This window comes from Mixophyes fleayi, chromosome 5, assembly GCF_038048845.1.
Source record: "Mixophyes fleayi isolate aMixFle1 chromosome 5, aMixFle1.hap1, whole genome shotgun sequence".
Lineage (NCBI taxonomy): Eukaryota > Metazoa > Chordata > Amphibia > Anura > Limnodynastidae > Mixophyes > Mixophyes fleayi.
Genome location: NC_134406.1, coordinates 77,073,586 through 77,097,266, shown reverse-complemented (window position 1 = coordinate 77,097,266; position 23,681 = coordinate 77,073,586). Strand labels below are relative to the sequence as shown.

Below are 23,681 nucleotides of genomic sequence, written 5' to 3'. Positions count from 1 at the left end.
AGATCGACGTTGATTCCCTCTGAGGTCTGAGAATTTCCCAAAGGTTGCGGGGTTTTACCCCAGATCGTATATTCTGCAAAGAAATGTTTTGGACTGGCACAATAAAGACACAGATTGAACTCTTTTCTTCTTGTCCTTTCCTGAGGGTAGAGTGGTCCTCTAACACTCCCTATCTGCATTGCCTCAGATTGTTTGAGTTTTGTAGATAAAGGTTGGAAAGAAGTGGCTTAGGGGGCAAATACTGGATAAGGATATTGGGTCCTACATCTTTCCGACATTCTGTGAGACGACTGTCAATAGTCATGTATCTGTCCATAAACTACTCAAGACCTAGAGGACGATCTAAACAAGCCAACTCGTCTTTAATATCATCATTAGGTCCCTTGTGGTATTGATATTTTTTGGCCGCAACGTTCCAGTCCATATTTCCCATCTACTGACGGAATTCAATGGTATACTCTAAGACTGATCGTGAGCCTTGCCAGAGAGTAGATAAAATCAATTCAGCAGTGACCTATTTCAGGGTCGTCAAATATTTTACTAAAAGATTGCAAGAGAACCAACTGTGCAGAAGGAGAATACTGGATTGCAGAGGCAACAAGTGGTAACAGATATATAAAGTATGTTTGCAATTACCACTACAAAAGGAAAGAGCTCCAATAAAATTAATTATTTGTGAAATTATAGGAAATATCTCCACTAAAATTATATTCATTGTGTAATGACCCAAGATTTGTGCCAAGTAACCATAAACCAATGGCAATTCCAATTTGCTGCAAAACCTTTAAAATCTGTTTAAAGTGATCAGTGCTCTTCTTGTGATAATGAATTGTTAATACATTTCTCTGGATGTTCTACAAGCCTAGTTCAGTGTATAATGAGGCTAATATATTTAGAGACGGGTACTATGTTTATGGAGATACTCCAGGAAGGTGGGGGGATTTGGGGTTAAGAAGTCTTTGATTTTTGTACATCTTTATTTTTTATGTCAAACACTTTTGAAGCTCCAAGTGTGAAATATGTGCATGCCATACAATATTAATAAAGATAGATGTCAAAAACACTAAAATGTACATTTTTACGGCACCGACTTTTGGTTTCACATGACTCTGTTCCAGTTTATATTTCAAAGCATTCAGCATTTATTATCCCTGTGTCCCCTTACACTGAAGCAATTAGTGACAGTTCTGAGGAATTCATATTATGGTTCAGAATTCAGTCAAAACAGAATGGAATGATTCTACTTGCCCACTGGGATTCAGCCCGCCCCTCAATACAGCTTTTATAAATCTCCTGTGATTGGCTTATAAACTGTAGTTGACTAAATGGTAGCTAAAAATAAACACCATTAACAGCAGTCTGATTCAGTAAATGTGTTAGCAAATCTTATTTTTTTACTGTTAGCAAAAATGTGGGTAGTAGTCGTGGGTGAAGCAATCATGTTGAGTGTGGGAAATTAGCCAGGCAACATTGTTAGGTGGTTGTGGTTATGCAAAATATTGGTTGTGGCATTATTTGTGATGCGCCTGTGTTTTAATTTTTAATAAAAAATATCCTTTCAATATACACATAAATAGGAGAGCATGCATGGGGGTGAAAAATGGCCGCGCACCTCAGAGGGAACTTACAGTATTTGTTATCTCTCATATCTCTTCTAAGATAAAACAGGAAGATCTATATATGTTGAGTTCATTTGGAGGAAAAAAATAATATACACGGGGGAAATGAAAAAGAGCAGAATAGAAGATGCTAAATTTTAAGCAAGAAAGACCTAAATTTAGGATGCAAAATAGCTGGGTAGACTGTAAGTAATGAAAACAAAGGAATCAGGTGGTTTTATGGTGAGGAGATGGCAACAAAGAGGAGTGGGGGTGAGATAAATTGGATGGTGTCATGAGAGGAAATGAATGTAAACTTGATGATTATGTAGTGTTAAGGTAGGGGGGGATGACTAATAAAGACACTAAGCAATCAGAAAATTAATTGAAATTCACTGACTGACAGAAAGCCGGACAAAATAAATAATTGTACAAATGTTCAGAGAAATAAACTGAAAAATAGAAGGTAATATTATGTGTTACTGTGTAAATATACAGCATTGGCACTGGGAACTAGAGCAGGCTGTGCATATCATTGCTATGCATGGCGAGACAACAGGAGGAGCTGCAAGGGAGGAGATACATTAGAAAAATGAATGGAAAGCCATTGAGAGTGAGTGAAGGAGACACAGAGGAGAGATAGTAAACATTGGAAGGTGAATTATGAGGGCGAGAAAACAAGGCGGCGTCTGGAGACAACCCCAGGGGGGTGGAGGGAGGAATGACAGGAGGGAGGAGAAAGAGCAAGGAGCAGTGGAAGTGAGTTGTGAATAACAACAGAAAGGGAGGGCTGCTGTCTGACTACGTGTTCCCACTGACAGGAGAAGCAGCGTGGCGTGAAGGGGACAGCAGCAGATATGCACTAGAGATATCCGCACACATCATGCACATGTCACATAGGATATGTACAACACACAGTGTACGTCATAGTACACAGAGACCGATGCCTTGCAGCATGTAGGCGTGACGCCGCCATGTATACCTTTCCTTCACGCTTGGGCTGTGGAAAGTTTATGAGTTCCCCGATGCATATGGATGTGCAGCTTCTCGTATACATCGTGTAAAGAAGTCAGCCGTGTACTTTGGAGGAGCCTATTTCCCCTTCTATACCATGGATATACAACATGTGGATCGGGTGTGGAAGTGACAGGCAGAGGGTCATGCAGCCGGATCTGGGGACACATACAAGGTGCTACTGTAGGTAACACAGGAGGGCACTGGATATACAAACACTGTTATTGTGGTGTAGAGTAGAGGGCTGAATACACCTGGATGTACAGGATCTCTGCGGTGGACAAGAGATACACACTAGCCGTGGATATGTCATTGTATACACAATGTAGTGAAGACTACTGTAATAATCTATAGGAGGTGACAGGAGCGCACGATTTCTGTTCACAGACTGTATACACACGATACAGCCCCCGGTGGATGCGAGGTAACCCGGCCGGGTGTGTGCTGGGGATGGGCGGACGGCAAAGCAGCAGCCCGGCCTCGGACGGTCGGACTCGGGCGTACTCAGGTTCGGACATCCCTTCCAGCACGGGCCGGGGACCCATTAGGGGCCCCGGGGGGGTGGCTGCAGCATCATCTTCCCCCACGACCAGGTACCCCTATATCCATGGTGGACACTCGGGGGCAGCTGGGAGCGGAGCTGGGGGCTCCGAGCACACGCCGCCCGCTTTGGGTTCTCGGAGCCGGTCTGTGGGGGGGATCCGCAGCCAGGCCCAGCTCAGTCAGGCCGGGCTGAATATCCCGGGAGCAGCCAGAGACTCCGGCAGCAGCACCCCAGAGGAGGGGGGCAGGGAGCGGGCCCCCGGCGGAGGAGGCTCCAGACTACTGATCGGATCGCTCCCTTCTCACCTCTCCCCGCACCTCTTTGGAGGTGAGTACTGTCTGTGACATCACGTGGTGGTTATGACGACATAGAGGGGGGCTCATGAGGACATCACGTGTCTGGCATTCTATTGTACTAAACTCCCCACCACTCCATTACATATATATTACATATAAGTATACATTACATATTCTATTATAAGTACATTTGTGTAAGCACTAATCCAGTTATGTTTGTCAGTTTCCATGCCTAGAAAATTACTGCTTCTATATGAAGTTGAAACCTTTTTTCCCTCCATACAACATTTTGGGCTGCCAGATCTCTAGGCTGATCTAATTTAAATATGTCTGTGCACACATCGTCTACGGTTTGTAAACATTCATATTGCATATGCTGTTTGTATACACTAAACACTTCAACACGTTTCCCTAAAACACGTTCTAAATATTTAGGTGGACATAGTTTTTTGTGTAGAAATATAGATATTTATTTAGAAATGTTTGTGCATACACATAAATATTTGAGTTATGTGTGCAAAGAGCCATCAATTTATGAAAAAAATACATTAATCTTTGTTCCCTGTCACATGGTAATCATTAATGGGATTTTATTGTTTCACAACTCTGAATTAACTGATTCAATCCATAATACAATTTAATGACCATGTCATGTTTTTGATTCTGGGTCACATATTTGCAGTAAATCTACAATATATACACTAATACTAATAATGTGTAGCTTCAGCCAATTGGTTGTCTTGGATAAGGACTGTCATTGTGCTTCTTAGTAAAGTAATTGTGTTTTTCATACTCCGGTGTTTGGGACATCAACATTGCTATTGACATGTTGCCATACCGTATCTAATTAGTAATTCAAATGCACAGTGTATCTTTTGTAATTCTTTCTTGTGACAAGATATATTGCCCTTGTGGCGAATTATAGCTGAGCTCAATACAAATCCATAAAATTACATTAAAATTTAATTGTTGGTGTGCTGCACTGCTATATATTACATTTATACAAATTGCATTATTAATATGTGTCTACATATTTTAGCTCAAGTTGTTTTTCTCAGCATGCTGTACCACAGAAGGTGCTTTTTTTAATAAGCCATGCTAAGTCTCAAAAAACCCTGTGGACTGTTTTAAAGAAATGAGGTGTCATTAAATGGCTTAGCACTTGTGATAAATACGGCCTGGCAGTTTCATTTTCCATTGTCTTGTCACCTTGATTGGAACCTTTAACTTGCTGTAGTTATGCAAAGACCTATTTATGAACTTAGAAATGCAAAAATCAGACCTCGCCTTCAATTAACATTATGCTCTTCAATGTTGTATAAAATTATTTGTGTAGCTTGCTAGTTCCTTGTTTGTTTTTTTTTTTGTTTTTTTTTTTACTGTTACCTTTTTGGGCAGCTCCTCTTTCATGCTGATTGCATTCTTTGCAAAAGAGAGGGAAGGTACTAATTCTGGAAGTAGTTTTCACGCAGCAGGGAGAACAGAATATACTCTTGATTTATAAAAAAAAAAAAAAAGTATGTATTATTAAAAACTCCAAATGTAAAATTCTAATATATTTACAACTTTCTTGATTCAATGATTATTATGGACCTTCTTTGTGTTTATTTGAAGAGTTTTAAATGAAGGCTGTCAGCTGTGCAAACATAGAGAGGAAGTGAAACTAGGTTTCTTCAGCAGGGCTTCTGAAGCCCTGCACAGCCACAGCAGTAGAGTAAGGAGATCTTAATAAAGGGGGATTCAATAAAATCGATTTTGTATTTTGCTCGTTGGACTGCTACATTTTATATACTATCCTCTCTTTCCCTGCTGCAGAAAGTTCTGGTACTATATAAACAATAATAAGAATATGTGCCAACTGGGCCTAAACATGTACTAACCCCCCCCCCCCCCCCATGTCACTGGTTGTATGTGTCACACTCTCCTGCATTTGTTGGAAGGAACCTCAGTGTGTTGTTACCATGCTTTCTGTCAATGGTACCATGGGCAACTATTAAATTTTTATTCGGTCCATGATTTTGATCTGTCATTAAATGCCAGCAATTGCAGGTCTAAATCGCATGTGTAGCCAAGCTATATATAGAATACATTGGAGGTTCATACTAATATAGAACTTTACACCTCAAGAGAGCTCATTTATGTTTGGTAAAGGGTACTGAGTTCATTTAGAGTTTGGAATACATCTCGCAGGAAGGTGGAATTCTACACCTTGAGAAAATCATGTTGCGCTGCAAAGGAGACAAATGTAAAATGTACAGACGGATTTAGAGCTGGTAGACTCTAGCCCAACTCTAAATCAGTGTTAAAATAAAGCTGCCCAATATTTGTGTGCACGCAAAATCAGTATTTTTTTTTTACATACAATGAAAAAAAAATTGCATTTGTACTATATTGCAACATGATTTGACAGGGGCAAATATGAGCCCTTCAACTGGATTTTCTGCTAAATTTAAATTAAGTTGTTTATTATTATTATTATTATTATTATTATTATTAATATCCATTATGTATAAAGTGCCAACAAATTACACACTGCTGTACATTGAGGGGGATTATTGTGCAAATATATAATATACATTAACATGAAACAGAAGGTAAAGATGACCCTGAGTTTGCAGTCTAATAGATGTGGGGAACAATTCATACGTTGGGTAGTGAAATATCAATTAGAATTAGTGTCAGCCACCAATATTAAAGCCACCATTGGTGACTGGAATTTTGTATGCAGCAACTGATTGTGTGGTACGGTTGGAATGAGGAGAGACAGTGTAAGGTGGAGACATGAGCAATTAATTAGTTATTGTAGAAATCTTATGACAGTCTGCTACTGACAACCATGTCTTTCATTATTTTTCTTAAATGTACCTCCTCCTTCTTCTAGTTCTGTAAAGGATTTAGCTTTTGTGCTGCTTTAGCAGTCGTGTGGTCATCTGCCAGCTAGAGTAGCTGTGTGCTGTTTTTCTTTGGCATCATGCTTGTTGTTGGACACAGAGCCAGGACACTTGTTCTCCTGAGTTGGCAGAAGTTGTGGCGGCAGCTGCTGCAGCAGTCACAAGATAAGCAACAGAGATGGCAACAGCAGCTACAGTTGAACTCACTCGACCTGATTCATCAAGACACGTATCTGCCGATTTTTAGCGTATCGTGCGCAAAATCACTGCACATTCCCAGAACTGGGACATACGCCAGTAAACGCAGCCGTGTCTGCTTCGTCGAAGTAACCGACACTTGCTTCAGCCTACGATTTTGGGGAGTGAATGGGGCGGGGAAGGGGCATTTTTTCCGTAGTCAATGTACAGTAAGGATGTGCCAAGCACATCACGTCCGATCAAACTCTGGACATGGCACAGTTTTATGTTCTTCTGCCGTCTCTCTTGCTTCAGCTACAGGGATAGTCTAAATCCTGGTCACTAGGGATGACAGTCTTGTATGCTATAACATGTGTTTGCAATCAGGAGCAACTGTAAAAATATATTTTATGTGAGCAGATGTTAACACAATAAATGTTTGCTCATTAATGCCTCTTTTATTAACAGATGGCATTAATTCTATTTATTTAAGCTGAACTGAGATTGTATTCCAGAAGAGCTTTGAAGTAAGCCTGTCTTTGATGTGATGACACTCCGCATCACTATTCCGTAATTTCCCACTACCGTCACAAATTTTTAGCCGCTTTATATTTGTGAGATGATTATGTGGGAGATAGGGTAATGAGCTGATTTAAAGTCATCTCTAACTACATAGGTAATACAGTATATATCAAGTGATTTTTCAATGTTGCCTAATTTTGGGTGTTTTTGGATGCAAAAGAAATATGTGCTGGGACGGTTGTAACCAAAATAATTTTTTTGTTTTAAAATGTAGTTAAGTAGATAATGCCCTTACAGATCCTGCAGAATGCACTTTGCAATAGTAATTTAAGTAATAAGCTCACATGCCAAGCATTTTGTACCAGGTAGAATGGGTCATGTTGGAGGATGTGACGTTTTGAGTTTTGTAGTGGGCAGTGGGAGAAGCATGACAACAAAATGAACTTAATTGCTTTCCATTCCAGCCTTGTGGGCCATAGTCTCCCTAATCTTACCTCTTCAGCTGCAGGATCAGGACTGCTGAGACAACTAATGTCGTATAAGCACATTACATCAGACTAAGGGCCTTTTGTTAATGAAGAGTGTGCATCTTGCAATTCCACCCCCCCCCCCCCCCCTTTTTTTTTATGTAACTGTTTTGGTTCTTAAACATAACTAAAAGTTGTGAAAGCAACCACAATCATTTACATTAAAGCAGTATGAACAGCTTATGAATGTACTGGAAGAGTTGAAATATTCTAAATCATACTTGCCAACTCTCCCGGAGTGTCTGGGAGACTCCCGAAAGGCGGGTTGGTCTCACGGACTCCTGGAAGAGCTGGCAAGACTCCCCGCATCCCACAATTGCGGGGCTAAAATGACGCGATCCTCTGTGAGTCGCGTCATTTTGGCCCCGCCACAAAAAGGCATATTTGTCACGGGGGGCAGGTCCAAAATGGCGTGTTTGGCCGCGCCCGCCCCCTCCCGCCCTCTAGACACGCCCCTCTACCGGACAGATCTTGCCAGAAGTCGGCAAGTATGTTCTAAATGTACATGAACAGTCCTTTGCCTTTTTGTGTAATGTTGGTAAGTTACCAGAATCCCCACAGAAATCCACGTACCTGTTAGGGGCAGAAGATTATAGTTATAAAATTAAATTATGTCTTGTTTAAAAAAAAGTTTCACATAAAGAGAAACATACTTTAGTTCAATGTATAATCTGCTTATTTGCAGCTTCCTATTCATCTTATGACAGGATACAATAAAACAATAGAAAAGCAAATTTAGATGAAATATTCAAATCTGAGCTGTGAATTCGTGTTAGTAATTGAATACTGGCAAGATATATCGACAGATTGTTCTACATAGTCTGCCCAATTATTTTAGTTCCTCATATTTACTTTCTGGCACTAAACCTATTCCCAGGATAGCCCTCTGTATATTTCCAGCATGTTTACATGTATACTTAGGCAAATAGGAACTGGATGATATCCGAACACAGTCAGTTATATTCTAGTATAATACAAACATGTTAATATTTTAATTCAGCTGCAGTTTAGTACACAAGTACAATGGAATTTTAAGTTTTAATCTTATAATTTCATTTCAAAAGCCTTTTAAGACCCAGCAATTTATGTAATATTTTTGCCTATTCTAGTTGCCTAATGTCTACATCAGTGCTCATAGCAATGACTAAATCGGGTAACAAGCCTTTTGATTTGGTTGGTGAACAGATCCCCACTTAAACTATGGACAATTATGGAGAATATGTAAACGCATGTATACAAACAGTGTCAGGCGCTGTCCCTGCACGTTCCATAGCAGCCAGGGATGGTCGCCTTCCTCCTCGTTCTGCATGTCCCGTTGCTTAGCAACTGAACGTCTCCTTCCTGTCGAGCGCACTTGCAGCCTATCGTGTCCTCGTTGCTAGGCAACCGGATGCTGTTTTGTCTCTCCTCTCGGCGGTCAGCTGTTTCATGACCGCCAATTCCATTGTCAACAAATCAGGAACCCCTTCGCTTTTAAGGGAGGCTCTGGCATCATAGGTTGCCAGAGTATCTAGGTCTCCCTATGCTCGAACATTCTTGCTTGTTCTTCAGCATCTTGCCTGAGCTGTGTATTGACCCGGGTTCTACTGGCTCTGCTCTTGGATATTCCTTAGGCCTGACTATATCTTTTGGTTTTGACCCCGGGCTTCCTGACTGCTTTGCCTGCTCCCTTGGTACCTCGCTTGCCCGCACGGTTTGACCTCAGCTTGCACGACTACGTCTGTTCACCTATTACTTCACTGGTGGCTAACTTGGGGGGCCGCGACCTGCACTTATCTTGCAGCATACTCCAAACTCCCTTGTGAGGGTCCCTGGCGAAGACCAGAGGCGTGTTAGACTCCGCGTCTCCTAGCTTAGCAGTGCCAATACCAGCAAGTGGCCTTCAGTCCAAACTATTCCGTGACAGTAGGATGCGTTGTATTTGTTATTTTTTTGTGATCTTGACAGTTGTGTGCATGATTGTGTCAGATATATAAGAGTGTGTAGTACTCTAAAAAACAATATATACTATATTTTAGATTATGAATGTATGGGTATATTTATTAAACTACGGGTTTGAAAAAGTGGAGATGTTGCTTATAGCCACCAATCAGATTCTAGCTGTCATTTTGTAGAATGTACTAAATAAATGATAGCTAGAATCTGATTGGTAACTATAGGTAATATATCCAATATATTAATATATATTTAAACCAACAGTTTAGGAAATATACCCCCCAGTGCTCCCTGTTCATGGTCTTGGGCATTTATTTAGCAATGGAACAGCTCAAGTATGTCTTTAGAATCTACAGTGCAAGATTCAGCTCTATATTTTTTGCAAAGGCACAAGTTTAAGCTCACAGTGAAAGTAATACATTAAATGTTATGATAAGTTAGTTAGAGATGCTATATGGCGAATCCCATACACAATAACAAAAATATCCAATGTCATGACTTATCCAAATTGTAATTTTAAGTATTGCAGGAATAATCTTGATTAATATGATATATACTGTAATTCCTATGTCTTAGTCTTTAGTTATAAGGTATAAATATCCTGTTCCCATCATAGTTTGTATTCCCAGCAGTACATTTTTTACATACCAAACTGCATATTTGTGCTGTTTTTCTTAAAGAAATAATGGTTTTATAAGTAGTCCTTACTGGCAGACAGACTTTTGAACATATGATGTGTTTCCTGCTTCCACCAAACACGGAAAGTATGTCTTTATCAAGATCTATCAAATCGTGACCAAACTCTTCAGTGCATAGAAACTTCTACACTAACATTGCTGAGTAGAAAGTATTTTTTAAAGTAAACGTGTGTTAGCATTTTTTCCAATTCCTTCTCGTCTTATGTAATATTCCCAGTGACATCACCGATATGCTTTGCCACTTCAGGTCATCACTCAAAATTCCCTGCTCACTTTGGTTTTTGGCCAGATGATCAAACATCCAACTTAAGCTGATACTTCCAAAAGAGAAGTGTGGCCTTTAGACAAAACAAAGTTAAAATCATGCGGGTGAGTGACTTGATGATTCACAAATCAGATGTGGCTCCCTTGGAGTATTAGCCAATAAGGGCTTAAAGGGGATGGTACCTTTACACAGTTATAAGCCAGATCATGCATGACTCAGAGTGTTCCTGCTTCCGGATTCCTTCCTCCCTCCCTTCAAGTTGAATTTGGTAGGTGGTCAGGTGAAGTTCATGAGAGTTAGACCAGGTAGGAGAGCAGTGCAGTCGGTAAGTGTGCATATGGTGCTCGGTTGATCTTGTCATAGGTCACTACCCCCCTTTTGTTCATGGTGTCATCGTATAGTTGGTCCGCCTTTGAGGAGGACCCTAGGCCGGTATTTTCAGATCTATACTGGCGGTTGGTAGGGGGGTGTAGTCTTGCCGTTGGACTTGATTTTCAGCACCAGCCAATAGATAAGGTATGATCCTGGGTTGGTTGGTACTATGGTCTGACCTGTCCACCTTTATTGGTTTTGCTGTTGCTGACTGCTCTGCTCTCGTCCGCCTTACAGTCCCATTTAGCTTCTATTTAGGTAAAATTTAGAATGCCTGTTTATAAATCCTATTCATTTATTCCAACTTTAATTTGGTGTCCGTGTCTTTATTGGAATGGTGCTAAATGTTGCTACGGTGTGGTGTGAGTCGAGGGGAGCATCCCCGCTATGCATTTTAATAATTTTAGTTCTTTATGTCTGGCTTTTTTACTTGCTGTATGGGTTTAAACACTAGGAAGTTAATAACAAATTTAACTTAAATTACTACTAAACAGGTTTAATCAGGGAAGATCTAAAGGAAGGTTAGTTAGTACTGTATCCTGTTCGTTTTTAACCCACAGAAATTTGCATTTCTATGCTTCTCTATTTTACATTACTTTTGTCTGGTTAGAGACCAAATTTGCCCATGCAATATTTAGGAATGCCTGTAAGCAAAATGTAACACCAAAACCATTATTGTTGTAAGCAATTTTGAGAAACTATTTTCTGTCACTTTAATGCTGATTGACAAATTCAAACTTCTGAGTTTTTTTGGCAGAAGCAGTTTCCTTTTAATGGTTTTCACATATTTTGCAGCAAGCCGCAGAGAGCTTGTTCATCTGCTTTGTATTGCTCTGACTTCAATCAAGCTGGTTTCATTCAACTCTCAAAAGCTGTCTTGCTTCCTTCACAAACTGTCGCCATAACCGCTCAGCCATCTATGTCTTATCCATTGTAATTTGTAATTTGATTACTGAATGAACTCACAGTTTTCAGGAAAAGCTACTTAAAAAGACAATTCCCCTGGAACTCTTATTTTTTGATAATTTGTGGTTTGCTATTAAGAATGCATGTTATGAACATTACGGACCTAACAGAAGATGACTGGGAAGCAGTGATAATTTTGTTACTTAGGTAATGTGTTCTAAGGACAAACTGATTTGTCTGCAATTTTTCTGCCATGCAAATTCCAAGCCACTTAGGCTCATTGCATGGAGTGGAGAGATAAGGGTTTATGTTTTAATTGTGTTATGAAACCGTTGGATGTTTTTTTTCATGTAAATTTTATTGCAATGTACTCCGCTCCCTATCTTATGCACTCTAGTTGCACTCATGACTCATGTATCATGATATTGCATTTAGTTAGGGTCTTAGGGGCCTATTTATCAAAGATCTTCCCCCTGTAATTTAGAGGTAAATTCCCCAAAAACAACAGTTTTCGTGGATTAACCGCTAAATTACTATGTATTATTCTAGCATCGCAGCAGATATCTCACTCCCCATAACAGTGTATGGGAAGTGTTCAGTAACGCTATGTATTAAAGTCTAACTAGAGAAATTTTTCTCTTTTTCTACATGTTAATGTGCGCCACCTGAAGCTGGCATACATTAACATAAATGAAGTCTTTCGCAGCTGTCAGCTCTGCTCTGAAGAGCAGAGCTGGACATCTCATGTGTGAAGGGATCATGTGATCCCTCCCTGTCACATATCGTACCTTTTGCCTTCCAGGATGTTAGTGCGCATGTACCAAGTGTTCGGTCGGCGCATGCGCACTAACCAAAAAAAAAAGAAAGAAAGAGAAGATCACCGCAGCTTTCAAAATTGAGAAAAGACTGCGATGATCAGGTGAGTCACTTCTCAGGGACAGCAGGTTATCGGCACTGCTGTCTCTGAGAAGTTTTTTAATACATTGCTGGTACTTTTTCAATCCTTATCAAGGAGATAAGGATAGAAAAGTATAAACTGAAAAAAACCAAGGGTCATAAATAGACCTCTTAGCACCTTACTGTATTTAACCTACCATTCCTTACCCTCCTAACATATACTCCATTTTGAAGTGTTGCTAGGATACAACAATCTGTAGCCAATCAGAATGTTCATAGCAGCAGGAGTGTCCTGTCCTGTCCATTTGTATAATTATGAAGATGAGCACAGGGTTGCATCTGACATGATGTAGGGAGGTAAGTAGAGGCAAGGAGGAAGTCACACACTAAGATTAGATGGTGAAAGGAGCATGGTGCCCAATGTCAAATTGGTAGTGTGAAATGCAAAATAAGTTCATACATCCAACATGTTTTCAAAATATTTGACATTAATAAAATGATTAATTCCAATAAACTAGCAAAATGGCACAAATGTAAAATTTGTCCTTTAAATGATCCAGATCTGGCATCCCTTGGCTTACACTGCCGGCCTTTACTGTTTATAGTCATCGTAGATATCCGATCCCCTATCACAGTTTAGTTAATTGGTGAGGGGTCACAGTAGAGGCAGCCATTTTGTGAGCTGAATCAACATCCATGAGAATGCAGTCTACCAAATCACTAGGAGCTTGTGATATTAATAAAGTGTGGTTGAAAGAGATGTGACTGGTCCCTAGTGAATTTATTGTCTGCATTTTCATGGTTTTGGGTCACCTCCACTTTCTGTGGTGGAGGTGACCTGTTCTGAGAGATTAATACTGCACAATGGGACTATTTCCATTAAACTGGGCCAATATCTGCTCCTCTGCAAAAGCCAACATCTTTCCCCATATATTCATGTGCTTGGGAGTATATCTGGGTACAAAGCACCACAAAAGCACATTTTGTGCTGCGTTTCTAATGTTTTTGCGCTTTCACGTTGTAACTGAGGCCTACAGACTCATGATGATGATGATGATGATGAAACAGATATATTTCCTCCAAAAATAATAATCTTCTATGCGTACCAAATGTATGTATAGTCATGCGCACATCAGCAGATCTATTATACAGGTCCAATCAGGTATACTTCTCAGACGTATATAGAGTCATCTCATGGATCAAGAAAACAGGAGAAAATCGCATAAAGTGTAATATTATAATATAACATAACCAATGTGGATCTCACCACCACACTACACACTCCACTTGTGGTTAAGCGTACCAGAAGTATAAAAATACAGGCTTATCTCTATTTCTTATCGCTTGTTCTTCATTAATGTTGTTCTATGCTTTTTATACCAGCTAATCTGGTAAGCATCTTGTTGTTGGGTTGATATACAGCATCCCAGGTATAGGGGTTTACATCTAGCAAGTGCCCTTGCTCTATATATTCGATTTTCTCCTGTTTTCTTGATCTATGAGATGACTCCATATGTCTGAGAAGTATACCTGTATAATAGATCTGCTGATGTGAGCATGACTATACATACATTTGGTACGCATATAAGAATATTATTTTTGTAGGCAATATATCTGTTTTTAACTATACTACATTATAGGCGCCTATCCCTTTCCTTTTTTCTTTATCGTGATAATATCAGTACTAGCATATTATAAGCAATGACATCAGATTTCACTGTTTACATAGATTCTTACAGGAGTTTATACATATACTAATATTATGGGTATATTTCCCACCTACATATAACACAGACACACAAATATCACCATGCCTGAAATCTTTCTCTGTATATTTTTGCAAATTAACCAGTGCTGCATATTTTGCCTTGGCAAGACTGCAGACCCCACTTTGGTAGTGTAATAATGCACCCTCTTTAGCATTAGACTACAGTGTTATTGGAGAAAACTGTAGCAGTGAATGAACTATATCAGTGATGGGCAACCTCATGTTCTTCGAGGATCCAACCTTCAAGGGGGCCTCACAGAGGAAGGAGGGAGGGCACGCTGCACGCCTTCCTCCTACTTGACCCTCTTATGTTATGCAGTGTGACCACTATGCGTTGTGCATTGGAGGTCACGTGAAGCTGAGGTTGGCTGCCCCTACTCTGCTTTATTCTGGGGGGCTGCAGATGAAGGCTAGTCAGACCGCTGGTGGCCCATGGACTGTCTGTTGCCCACCACTGTGGGAGATGCATATTCTTATCTCCTATGGGTAGAATAATGCAAGATCATGTGGAATCGGTGGTTGACGTGGTCTGGTATACAGTGGTATGCCACACCTCTGCTTCTCTTACTGCTTTGGTTGTGAAACCACCAAATGTCATTCACTAACGTTTTCCATATCGCCACTGCTAAATTTTCACTTTGGCCACTGTGCTGAATATTGTGCAAACTTTGATATGTATGCTGCATTTGTAGCTTGTGTTCTTGTAAAAGTTTAGGTTACAATCTACCCTAGATAAGGGTAACCTAAGCCCTGTTTATAAATAGAAAGTAATGTTCATGTGGGTGATGCTATAGTTAAATTGTAAGTATTCTTGTACGTGACCTGCTGCTACCCATGAGGATTACTTGCCACATAGGTGCACAAGTGTCATGTCCCATAAGAGCCAACAATATCTTATCATCCTCAATATAATGAAAGTAAACTATAAAAGCTAATGTCTGATTGTGTTACTGCACTTTGCACCCAGTTTAATAAATATATTTCATCAATATTAAACTTAATTCTTTACAGATGAAGAACAGGTTAAAATGTAATTGGAGCCTTATCACACTGTACTGTTATTGCCCTTGTTCTTTAGAGTAATTGACAACCTTTGGTTTGTGATATAACAGCTGTGTCCTTAGGTCTGGGGGGAATTTCCCTGAAAAAGAACTTTGAGCTTTGTCTACACTAAGCAAATGCTGCTTTGCCAGTGTTAACCCCTTTGTATATACAGCACACTTAACAATTTAAATAGACATCCTTGTCCTTATCATACCTGATAAAGTTCAGTAGTTTAATCTATAGATGAAAAGGAATGTTGTGCTGATTTATTGATTTGTCAGTGGATAGTTTTGTGTGATGAAAACTCCACTGTTAACGTACACAATAGCAGTCCGCATAGGTTTCTATGGGGACTGTTATTTTTCGTGATTTAACAAGTTCTGAAAATCATAGCTCTTACATACTCTCCCCTCCAGTCACTATCGCAAAGGTGGATTTGCGCATGCTTGACCTTAGGTTTTCGGACGGAGCATGCACAGATCTGTTTACAACAGTAGTGTGCATCAGGATTGAAGAAAACAAGTGGCAATTAGGTAAGTTGTGTTCGCCAGGACAGGCATTTATCAAAAGTGCTGTATCAGCAGAACACTTTTTAATAAATGCTCACAATCTTTCATTCCTTATCAATGCGATAAGGAATGAAAATGATTGTGTCAAATATGTGCTAGTTAATAAATATGCCCCTATAAGCTTAATTATTCGTCGGCAATTCTTATTTCTCTCATTCTTACAATTCCAGGTTTTTGGGGAATTCACATGAAAATGGAAACAAAATAGGAATTATCCAGTGCTGCATGATAGTATCCTAAAAGCATGTCATATGTGGTCTATTATTGTGTGATAGGGGACTGTTGCAACATCTACATCTTGTTAGTCCAAACTGGTGTTTTGTCACAAACATAAATGTATTACATTTCTGCAATAAACGTACCATGTCACATGATGACAAAATCATTTACTTTTTTCTGTCTTGTCAAGCCACATGTGCTGTTACAACTTGCAGCACACATGAGCCCAGGAGCGATCATGAACGCATGAAAATTGTGCATGCATTCATTTTGTATTTATGGTCCAACCTGCCTGTACATTTCAGTGCTTGTGTTCATTGTTAGGCCATTCTCCTTTCCAATGTTGCTAAACTCACTGAAGCACCAGAGACTATGAAAAGTTCCCTTGCATAGTGTCCTAAGGGGCAAAAACAAGAAACTACTGTTCATTGTCAGACAACAAGTATTTATTTTGTGCAAACTACGTTAAAGGCATATTTTTATCACTGGAATTGTTTGAAGGGGCTGTTCACAACTAGTCCCCCTATGTAGCGAATAATAGGGGTTATTCCTTTTTTTTAATGCTGCTATTTATCTCAGGGCAAATTACATGCTGTTAGGTGGAATGCTTTACTGCACCTAGTCGTCGGGGAGGGACTCTTGTATTTGCTTCATGAGGGAGGAACAGTAAAAATTAGATAAGCTTCATATTAGTCAACAGCAAAAATTTTTTTACTTCAGAATAGTTGATATTTTATAATACGACTAGGGTCTTTCCCCTTTTCAGATGATTGTATAACTGGAACTTCAGATGATTGTACAAGGAAACTTTCGTTTAAAGAGCCTGCAGATGATTGTATAATGAACCAAGATTTTCTCGTGTGCCTCAAAAATATCTTTACAGATTATTCACACGGTTTACGTGTCCCAAGGTTCCAGCCTTTATGTCAGGCAGAGCCATATTACCGCATAGGTACTCTGGGCAGTTGCCCAGTGGCCCCACGATTATAGGGGCCCCATAGGCTTGCCAACCTTTCAGTATATTATTCTGGGAGATTTATTCAGAACCTTAACACTCTCTTTATTAAAACGTTTAAGTGGACTTATCACCTCAGAAATTTCCCAAATGTTTGTGTTGAAAACTTGATTAATAATAAATAATTCATAGTAATTTCGTACTGTGCCATCTCCGCCTTTATGATTTACCAACCGAGAATTTGTATGTTGAATTTCTTGTTTTTCAACTTCAATGCTCATATATTGTTTAAACGTTTGTGTGGATTAATCTCTGCTGTACAGCATGTTTTTTAATGTATAAATACTGATTTTGTTGGAGGTACCAATAAATATAAGACTATTTTTATCGATAATTTACATTTTTATTCCTGTGAGTGGTTGTGTAGGTTGGACCCCAGTGCACTGCTTTGCCCGGGGGCCTATAATGCTATTAAGACGACTCTGATTTCAGGGACATGGTTATTGGAAGACGGCTTATTTCAATGCTAACACCGCACAGCTGTGGCCAGTATTATATATTGGAGTATACAAAGAATAGAGGTGAGCTCAGGCAGAGATAAAGCCCAACAGTCTCCTGGCTCATATAACATTCTAAGCTTTAATTACTGCTGCTTAAAACACTGTAGTGGTTCCATTTGTAGCCCCCTCATATATCAAAACAATTAACAGGTCCATTTGCAGTCTGCCAAATGATAACAAAACTCCCATTGTGTTTTGTGCTCACTTGGAGTACTTTGACACACAATCACCTGATACAATGGTATTTACCTATTACTGTTTGGAGGCAATGGTATGGTGTAAAATCTTGTGAATAAAGCTTATTGTTTTATATGAACATGGAAGATGCTGTGATTCATTATCATCATCCGAGCTAGCTACATTTTATGTAACCTCTTATTGGAGCACTGCTGTCTTGTCTTTCCTTGAATGTCAGAACAATTGTGCTTTCTGAAAAACAAAAACCAGAGAGGTTGCTTATTAATTAGTTTCATATTTCTTGGGTTGTTCATCTTGCATATAATGTCATTGACTTGGATCAGTAAATAAACTGCCCACTTAGCAGAAAGGTATGTTGCAAATGCCCTAGTGCCCTATTTTAACTTACTTTACCTAATTTACTTTGCACACTTAAAATAAATAAAAAAATGGATGACCATTTTTTATCATAACATTCTCTTCCTCTCAGTTGGCAGTTAGCAAAGGTTCTTTATTGTAGGAGACTTGTAAGTGTATAGTACCCATGTATCACTTGCTATTATGTGACTAATATGTCTCTGATGCAATTTTAAAAATAACAAACCTATGGGTGCTTGTTAATTATGCATGAAATGTGAACTCTGTCCTCTGTCATTCCAGGGGAGGATTGGTCATTTGTTTAAGTTCTTACCTCATTTGTCCTGCTGAGGAGGCAGCACTGGGAGGCAGTTTGGGATCGCTATATGGTCACCAGGGGCCAATGCTATTATATCTCTGGTGACAAAGTGACATGTTCAGCCAGCATCGAGTCACTGGTGTATAGTTAGGATTCATAGCCAGGTGCTGTCAGATCTGGGGGGGCCGGTTCCATCTATTACCTGTCACAGTATGGAACCAGGATCTTGTATCCGCTAATAGTTATAATGTTAAGCATATGGTTTAAATCTTTCCTGAAAGAGTTGATCTTGAATTGCCCCCTTACTTAAAGGATCTCCTATCTTCACACTAATTTAGATGAAAACGGTGTACATGTAACTGTGCTGCTAGCTTATTAGTTCAGAAGCTAAAGGAAAATTCAAGGAATAATATTTTTTGTTTAAGGAAGCTTCCACTGGTAAAGGGGAGGGATGGCAAATTTTAGCCAGGGGGGCAAATCTTGACTCAGCGTCTGTTTTAAAGAAAAAAAATGCAGGTAACCCAGCCCAAGGTAGCCCACTATGGGACCAGCCCGAGGGGCAGATGCACCCATTACTAATAAAATGACACGGGTGGTGCATTTGCACTTCATATCTGCTAGGACGTGAACTATGTAGTCAGTGTGGCACCTTATTGCTGCATTCAGTATTTTCCACCAGTGCTAGGAGGCTGAATCCCCAGTATGGCTTGTATCCTGCATCTCTGGAATCTCTCTGTTCTCCTTGCAATGAAAGAGTTCAATCTGGTGGCTTTTCTCAAGCAACAGTGCTGCACGCAAGATAGTTATTAAAGAGATAGTGGGTTCAGGGGCTGGTTGCACAGCCGGTCCCATAGTGGGCTGCCTTGTGCTGGGTCACTGGACTACCTGCATTAATAGGTTGCTGAGCCGCATCTTGCGCCGTGGGGATAACATTTTGCCAGCCAGCCCCTGAGTGGGTTTTCTTAAGGTAGAAAAACTGTTCTATTGGAGGATTGCTATTTTGTTAATGATCTATTTTGAAGGCTTTGTAGGTGCGGGTGAGAAATTGAATTTGATTCTGGAAGATATAGGGAGTCAGTGTAGGGATTTGCAGTGTGTGCAGTGGATGTGGAACTGCAAGAGAAGATCAGCATTTTGGATAGATTGGAGCTGGGACAGATGGGAGATGGTAACGCAAGATAGGTGGAGATTGCACTAGTTGAGGCAGGAGAATGATAAGTGCTTCGGTTGCATCCGTGCATTATGGAGCGAGCAGTGACATGATGTAGACATACCCTGACAGTCAGTCTTCATAAATGAGTTAAATGTGTTTATGAAAATATAAGTGATCACTTACTCTTCATTCTGTTTTTTTTTTTGTTTTTCTAATAGTTTCTATGAAAACAATTAAGCTCTTATGTGGAATGTTATCCTTGAAGGACGTTTCAAATGTCATTTAAAGGAGAAGTCTATGACTATTGGGATAAACACAGAACTGCTGGATAAACAGTTGGCTCAGTGAACAGACCGCTCACACGTGATTTGTGTCTGTGATTTAGATAGTTGTAATCCGTGACTAAGTAAATAATCCTGCCTACTACAGTACTTAACTCCTGCCGCATTTACACTCTAATTGTAACATTATTTGTTTTAAAGTTGTGCCTGTTTGCTTGTCAGCTGGATAGACTGGAGTTTCAGTTTTCATTCTTGTTTGGAAGTAATATTTTTTTTACAGTGTGTAACAAACGGTTTTAGAGATGACATAATTTGCTGTGTTTCATTGTTTTGTCACCAGAAGTACAGAAGGAATCAAAGCCGAACCAATTTTCCCTGCCAGTTGGAATGGAATTAGGTGGTATTGGTGAATACTGTGGCTTACAAAGGTATATGTACACAGGTTGCAGCAAAAGAGCACTACATAGAGAGTAAATGAAGCATAGCTTGTAAGGGGGAAACTACCTAATTGCTATACAGAGGGGCCGTGCTCAGCAGAAATATATCTGCAAGTATTTGGATATATAACATATTTATAAATTATTTTGGTTTTTCCATTATATTCTATGTCAGTGTATAGTGAAGTACTTGGGCATAATTTATTCCTCCATGAGATTCTTTTTTTATATTTGCATTTAATAATATGGTAAAATAATTAGCTTGCTTTACCAGCTAAAGTATGCATGAAGCATCTCCTAGGACGGTATTCTTGTTTGATTCAGAAAAAAATTATCTTCAGTTATCATTTTCAGTATAATACCACTTTAAAGGAAAATCTCCTTTTTATACTTAAATGCAGATTTTCAAAGCTCAAAGTGTCATAATCTTCTAGTCTTCTAGTTCCCTGGTGTTCACTTGCTCTGAAACAATGGCAGGTACTTATTTTTGGGTACTCTGACAATTGTAGCTTGCAGCCAGCAGGAATTCTCCAGCTGCCACAGCATCTGCTGAAGTTAAGAGTAACAACAGTGGTAGGAGTATAATGAAACCACTTTACAATGCTACTTCTGTTATTGCTGTGTGTAGCTGTGTTGTGGGCCTGTTTTACATATCATTAGTGTTGCAAAGGAAATAAAAATGAATTACGTTGTTAAGAACCCTGTCTTAGTGTAGAATATATTGACTTTGTTTGGATCATATATGGCTCATGTCAAGAGGAGGCTGGTTCATCAATGTGGATACAACCATCCATCTCCTCCAGTACACATTTAAAAGGGGTTCTCCACCCCAAACAGGTTGCTGGGCAACTGTAAAAAATTGTAAAATGTATTTTATTCCCTGCATGTTGGGATGATATGTTGTGGCTCATATAATAACCATTCCCATTTAGAATGGAGGTTTATGGAGTGCGTTATGCAAAGTTCCATCCAAGAGGCTAACTGACACATGCTACTGCGTAGCAACCAAACTTCTGCCCTTGAGTTGTGAGTTGGGAACCAGAGGAAACCACCAGAATTATGAGGGAATATGTGGACATATTACATTGAAAACTACATTGAAAACACACAGCAAAATAATACTCCCCACACATAGGCAAACCCGAGGGGGGGGGGGGGGTTCCTAGAGCCTGGAAATCCCCCTCCAAAACTGGGGCACTGTATAATTGAGGTGGCTGGACCCTGCTCCCACTTCACACAGCTCTGCTTGAAAAGGGAGAGCTGTGTTCACCTAACAGTAGTGCATGCAGCATTGCCCATTTATATTATGTGGATAGGAAGAGTTGGAGAACAGCCAAGCACTGTCTAAAATTATAGCCACTCCCCCATGCATGATGGTCACGCCCAGTGGCAGTGTGGTGTGGAAACCCCCCTCTACAAATCCTGCGTATGCCCCTGCCACACACTGTTTCATGCTGTGCACTAGACCAACATATTCAGAATGGTTCATTCAGAAAGATCAAAGATTATTTTTTACAGTCTACTTAGCATTTACTGTAAATGAATTCCCTATCATTAAATTAAAAGCATTCTCCCTTTCTGTATGGGATGTTATGCTGTTAATGAGAGCAATATCTAATATGTAAATAAGTTGATTTTTTTTTTTCTCATAGGCCTTTATCAGCCCACAGAGAGATCCCAGCTGGCGTGTGTTTGTTTACAGAGAGCCAAATGTGGGTTTGAATTGGCTATCCCTCACACAGCTCCAACATACTACTAGCGACATTTCACTCATAAATCTGGTCCCTTGCTCAGTACATTAATAGGTTAACATTCTTTTAATTTGATATCCTATGGACCAGTGAACAATAGTCAGTATCCATTTTTATATAGTACGTGATTTGCTTACTGACACAACTAATATTATCTCCACTGTTATGCCGGAAAGTGTGGAAAATATTCTGGAATATAGAAAAGATTGATTAGATTAAATGAGTCGCAGCATTTTATTTGCTATGAAAGTTCAATATCTGTTTATTAATCTTTACATACTTTCCACAGTTGCCAACTGGCCTTGTGTTTACATGTTTAACCTTGGAAATGACCGTAATATTAACAAGCATGGTATCTTGTCCTTTTGTTTAGTATACTAAGGTATATTTATAAAAGTGCTCTTGTGAAAGTAAGACCCAATTAAATGCCGTTTTACACTGTTTCAAAATGAGACCGAAAGCAGCAAGACCAGTCCTACATATGTACAGCATACTTACCAATAGTTGGTTTCCGGGAGCCTGCCATGGGAGGTGGGCGTGACGGGGGCGGGGCTCCAAAACGTGCGTCATTTTGGACCCGCCCCCGTGACGGCATGACGCAAAACGCGTCATTTGACATTTCCCCGGGAACCGCGGCGTTTGGGAGCTAATTCTGCCCACTTCACTAGGAAGTGGGGCACTTCCTAGTGAAGTGGGCAGAATTCGGGAGATTGCCACACTCACCCGGGAGTCCGGGGGATTCTCGCAAAATGCGGGAGTCTCCCGGACATTCCGGGAGAGTTGGCAAGTATGATGTACAGGCACTCAACAACTGTTGCATATTCATCTCATTGGTTGATTATTACCTTCAGGAACTGCTTTTATCACAGCCTACTGCTGCTGTAACCAGTAGAACGCTTTTTTATGTTTTAAGACTGTCATTTTTCTGTATATGCTGTGTAAATGTTGCAATAAGTTATTGCATACCCTGTGCATAAGAATTTCAGTACCTGTTCCAAGGAACAGAGCAGAAATAAAAAACACAGGACTCTTCTTGATATATATAGTGCAAAAGAAAAATAAATAGAGCACATTTATACCGAAGACACTGTTGTGCACTACACTGACTGTATATAACAGACTATATTCTTGTATACACTGTAGGTTTATTTAGTTGTTATTTTACTTCAGATGATGACAATTCTGCATTAATACTTTTATTTTTGCATGAGGAATTGTCAAAAGGACACTGTCATTTTCTTTTAAATTCCCCTTGCACTATTTCTTGTAACTTGTTTGTTTTTGTGAAAGCCACTATTTCACTTCCGCTTTTTGTGTTTTTTTTAAACCACAAACATTTTGAGAAGTGTCTACTTCAGTTGTTTTATGCTTGAATTATTTTCGTTACTAACTGATTTTGATTACAAAAAAAGGATACATTTACTTGTGGAGTATTTTGGGCCTTCTCAT

At 39.6% G+C, this 23,681-nt stretch overlaps 1 protein-coding gene across 1 annotated transcript in view; it reads left to right on the top strand.

Annotated features, from left to right (window-relative positions):
- Window positions 1-2,222: 2,222 nt before the first annotated feature.
- ZNRF2 (zinc and ring finger 2) overlaps window positions 2,223-23,681 on the top strand; it is a 97,593-nt gene continuing 76,134 nt past the window's right edge. Inside the window, exon 1 of the mRNA XM_075212418.1 lies at window positions 2,223-3,483. Within this exon, the coding sequence (XP_075068519.1) occupies window positions 3,030-3,483 (454 nt within the window). The 5' untranslated portion in view covers window positions 2,223-3,029. The remainder of the gene's footprint in view (window positions 3,484-23,681) is intronic.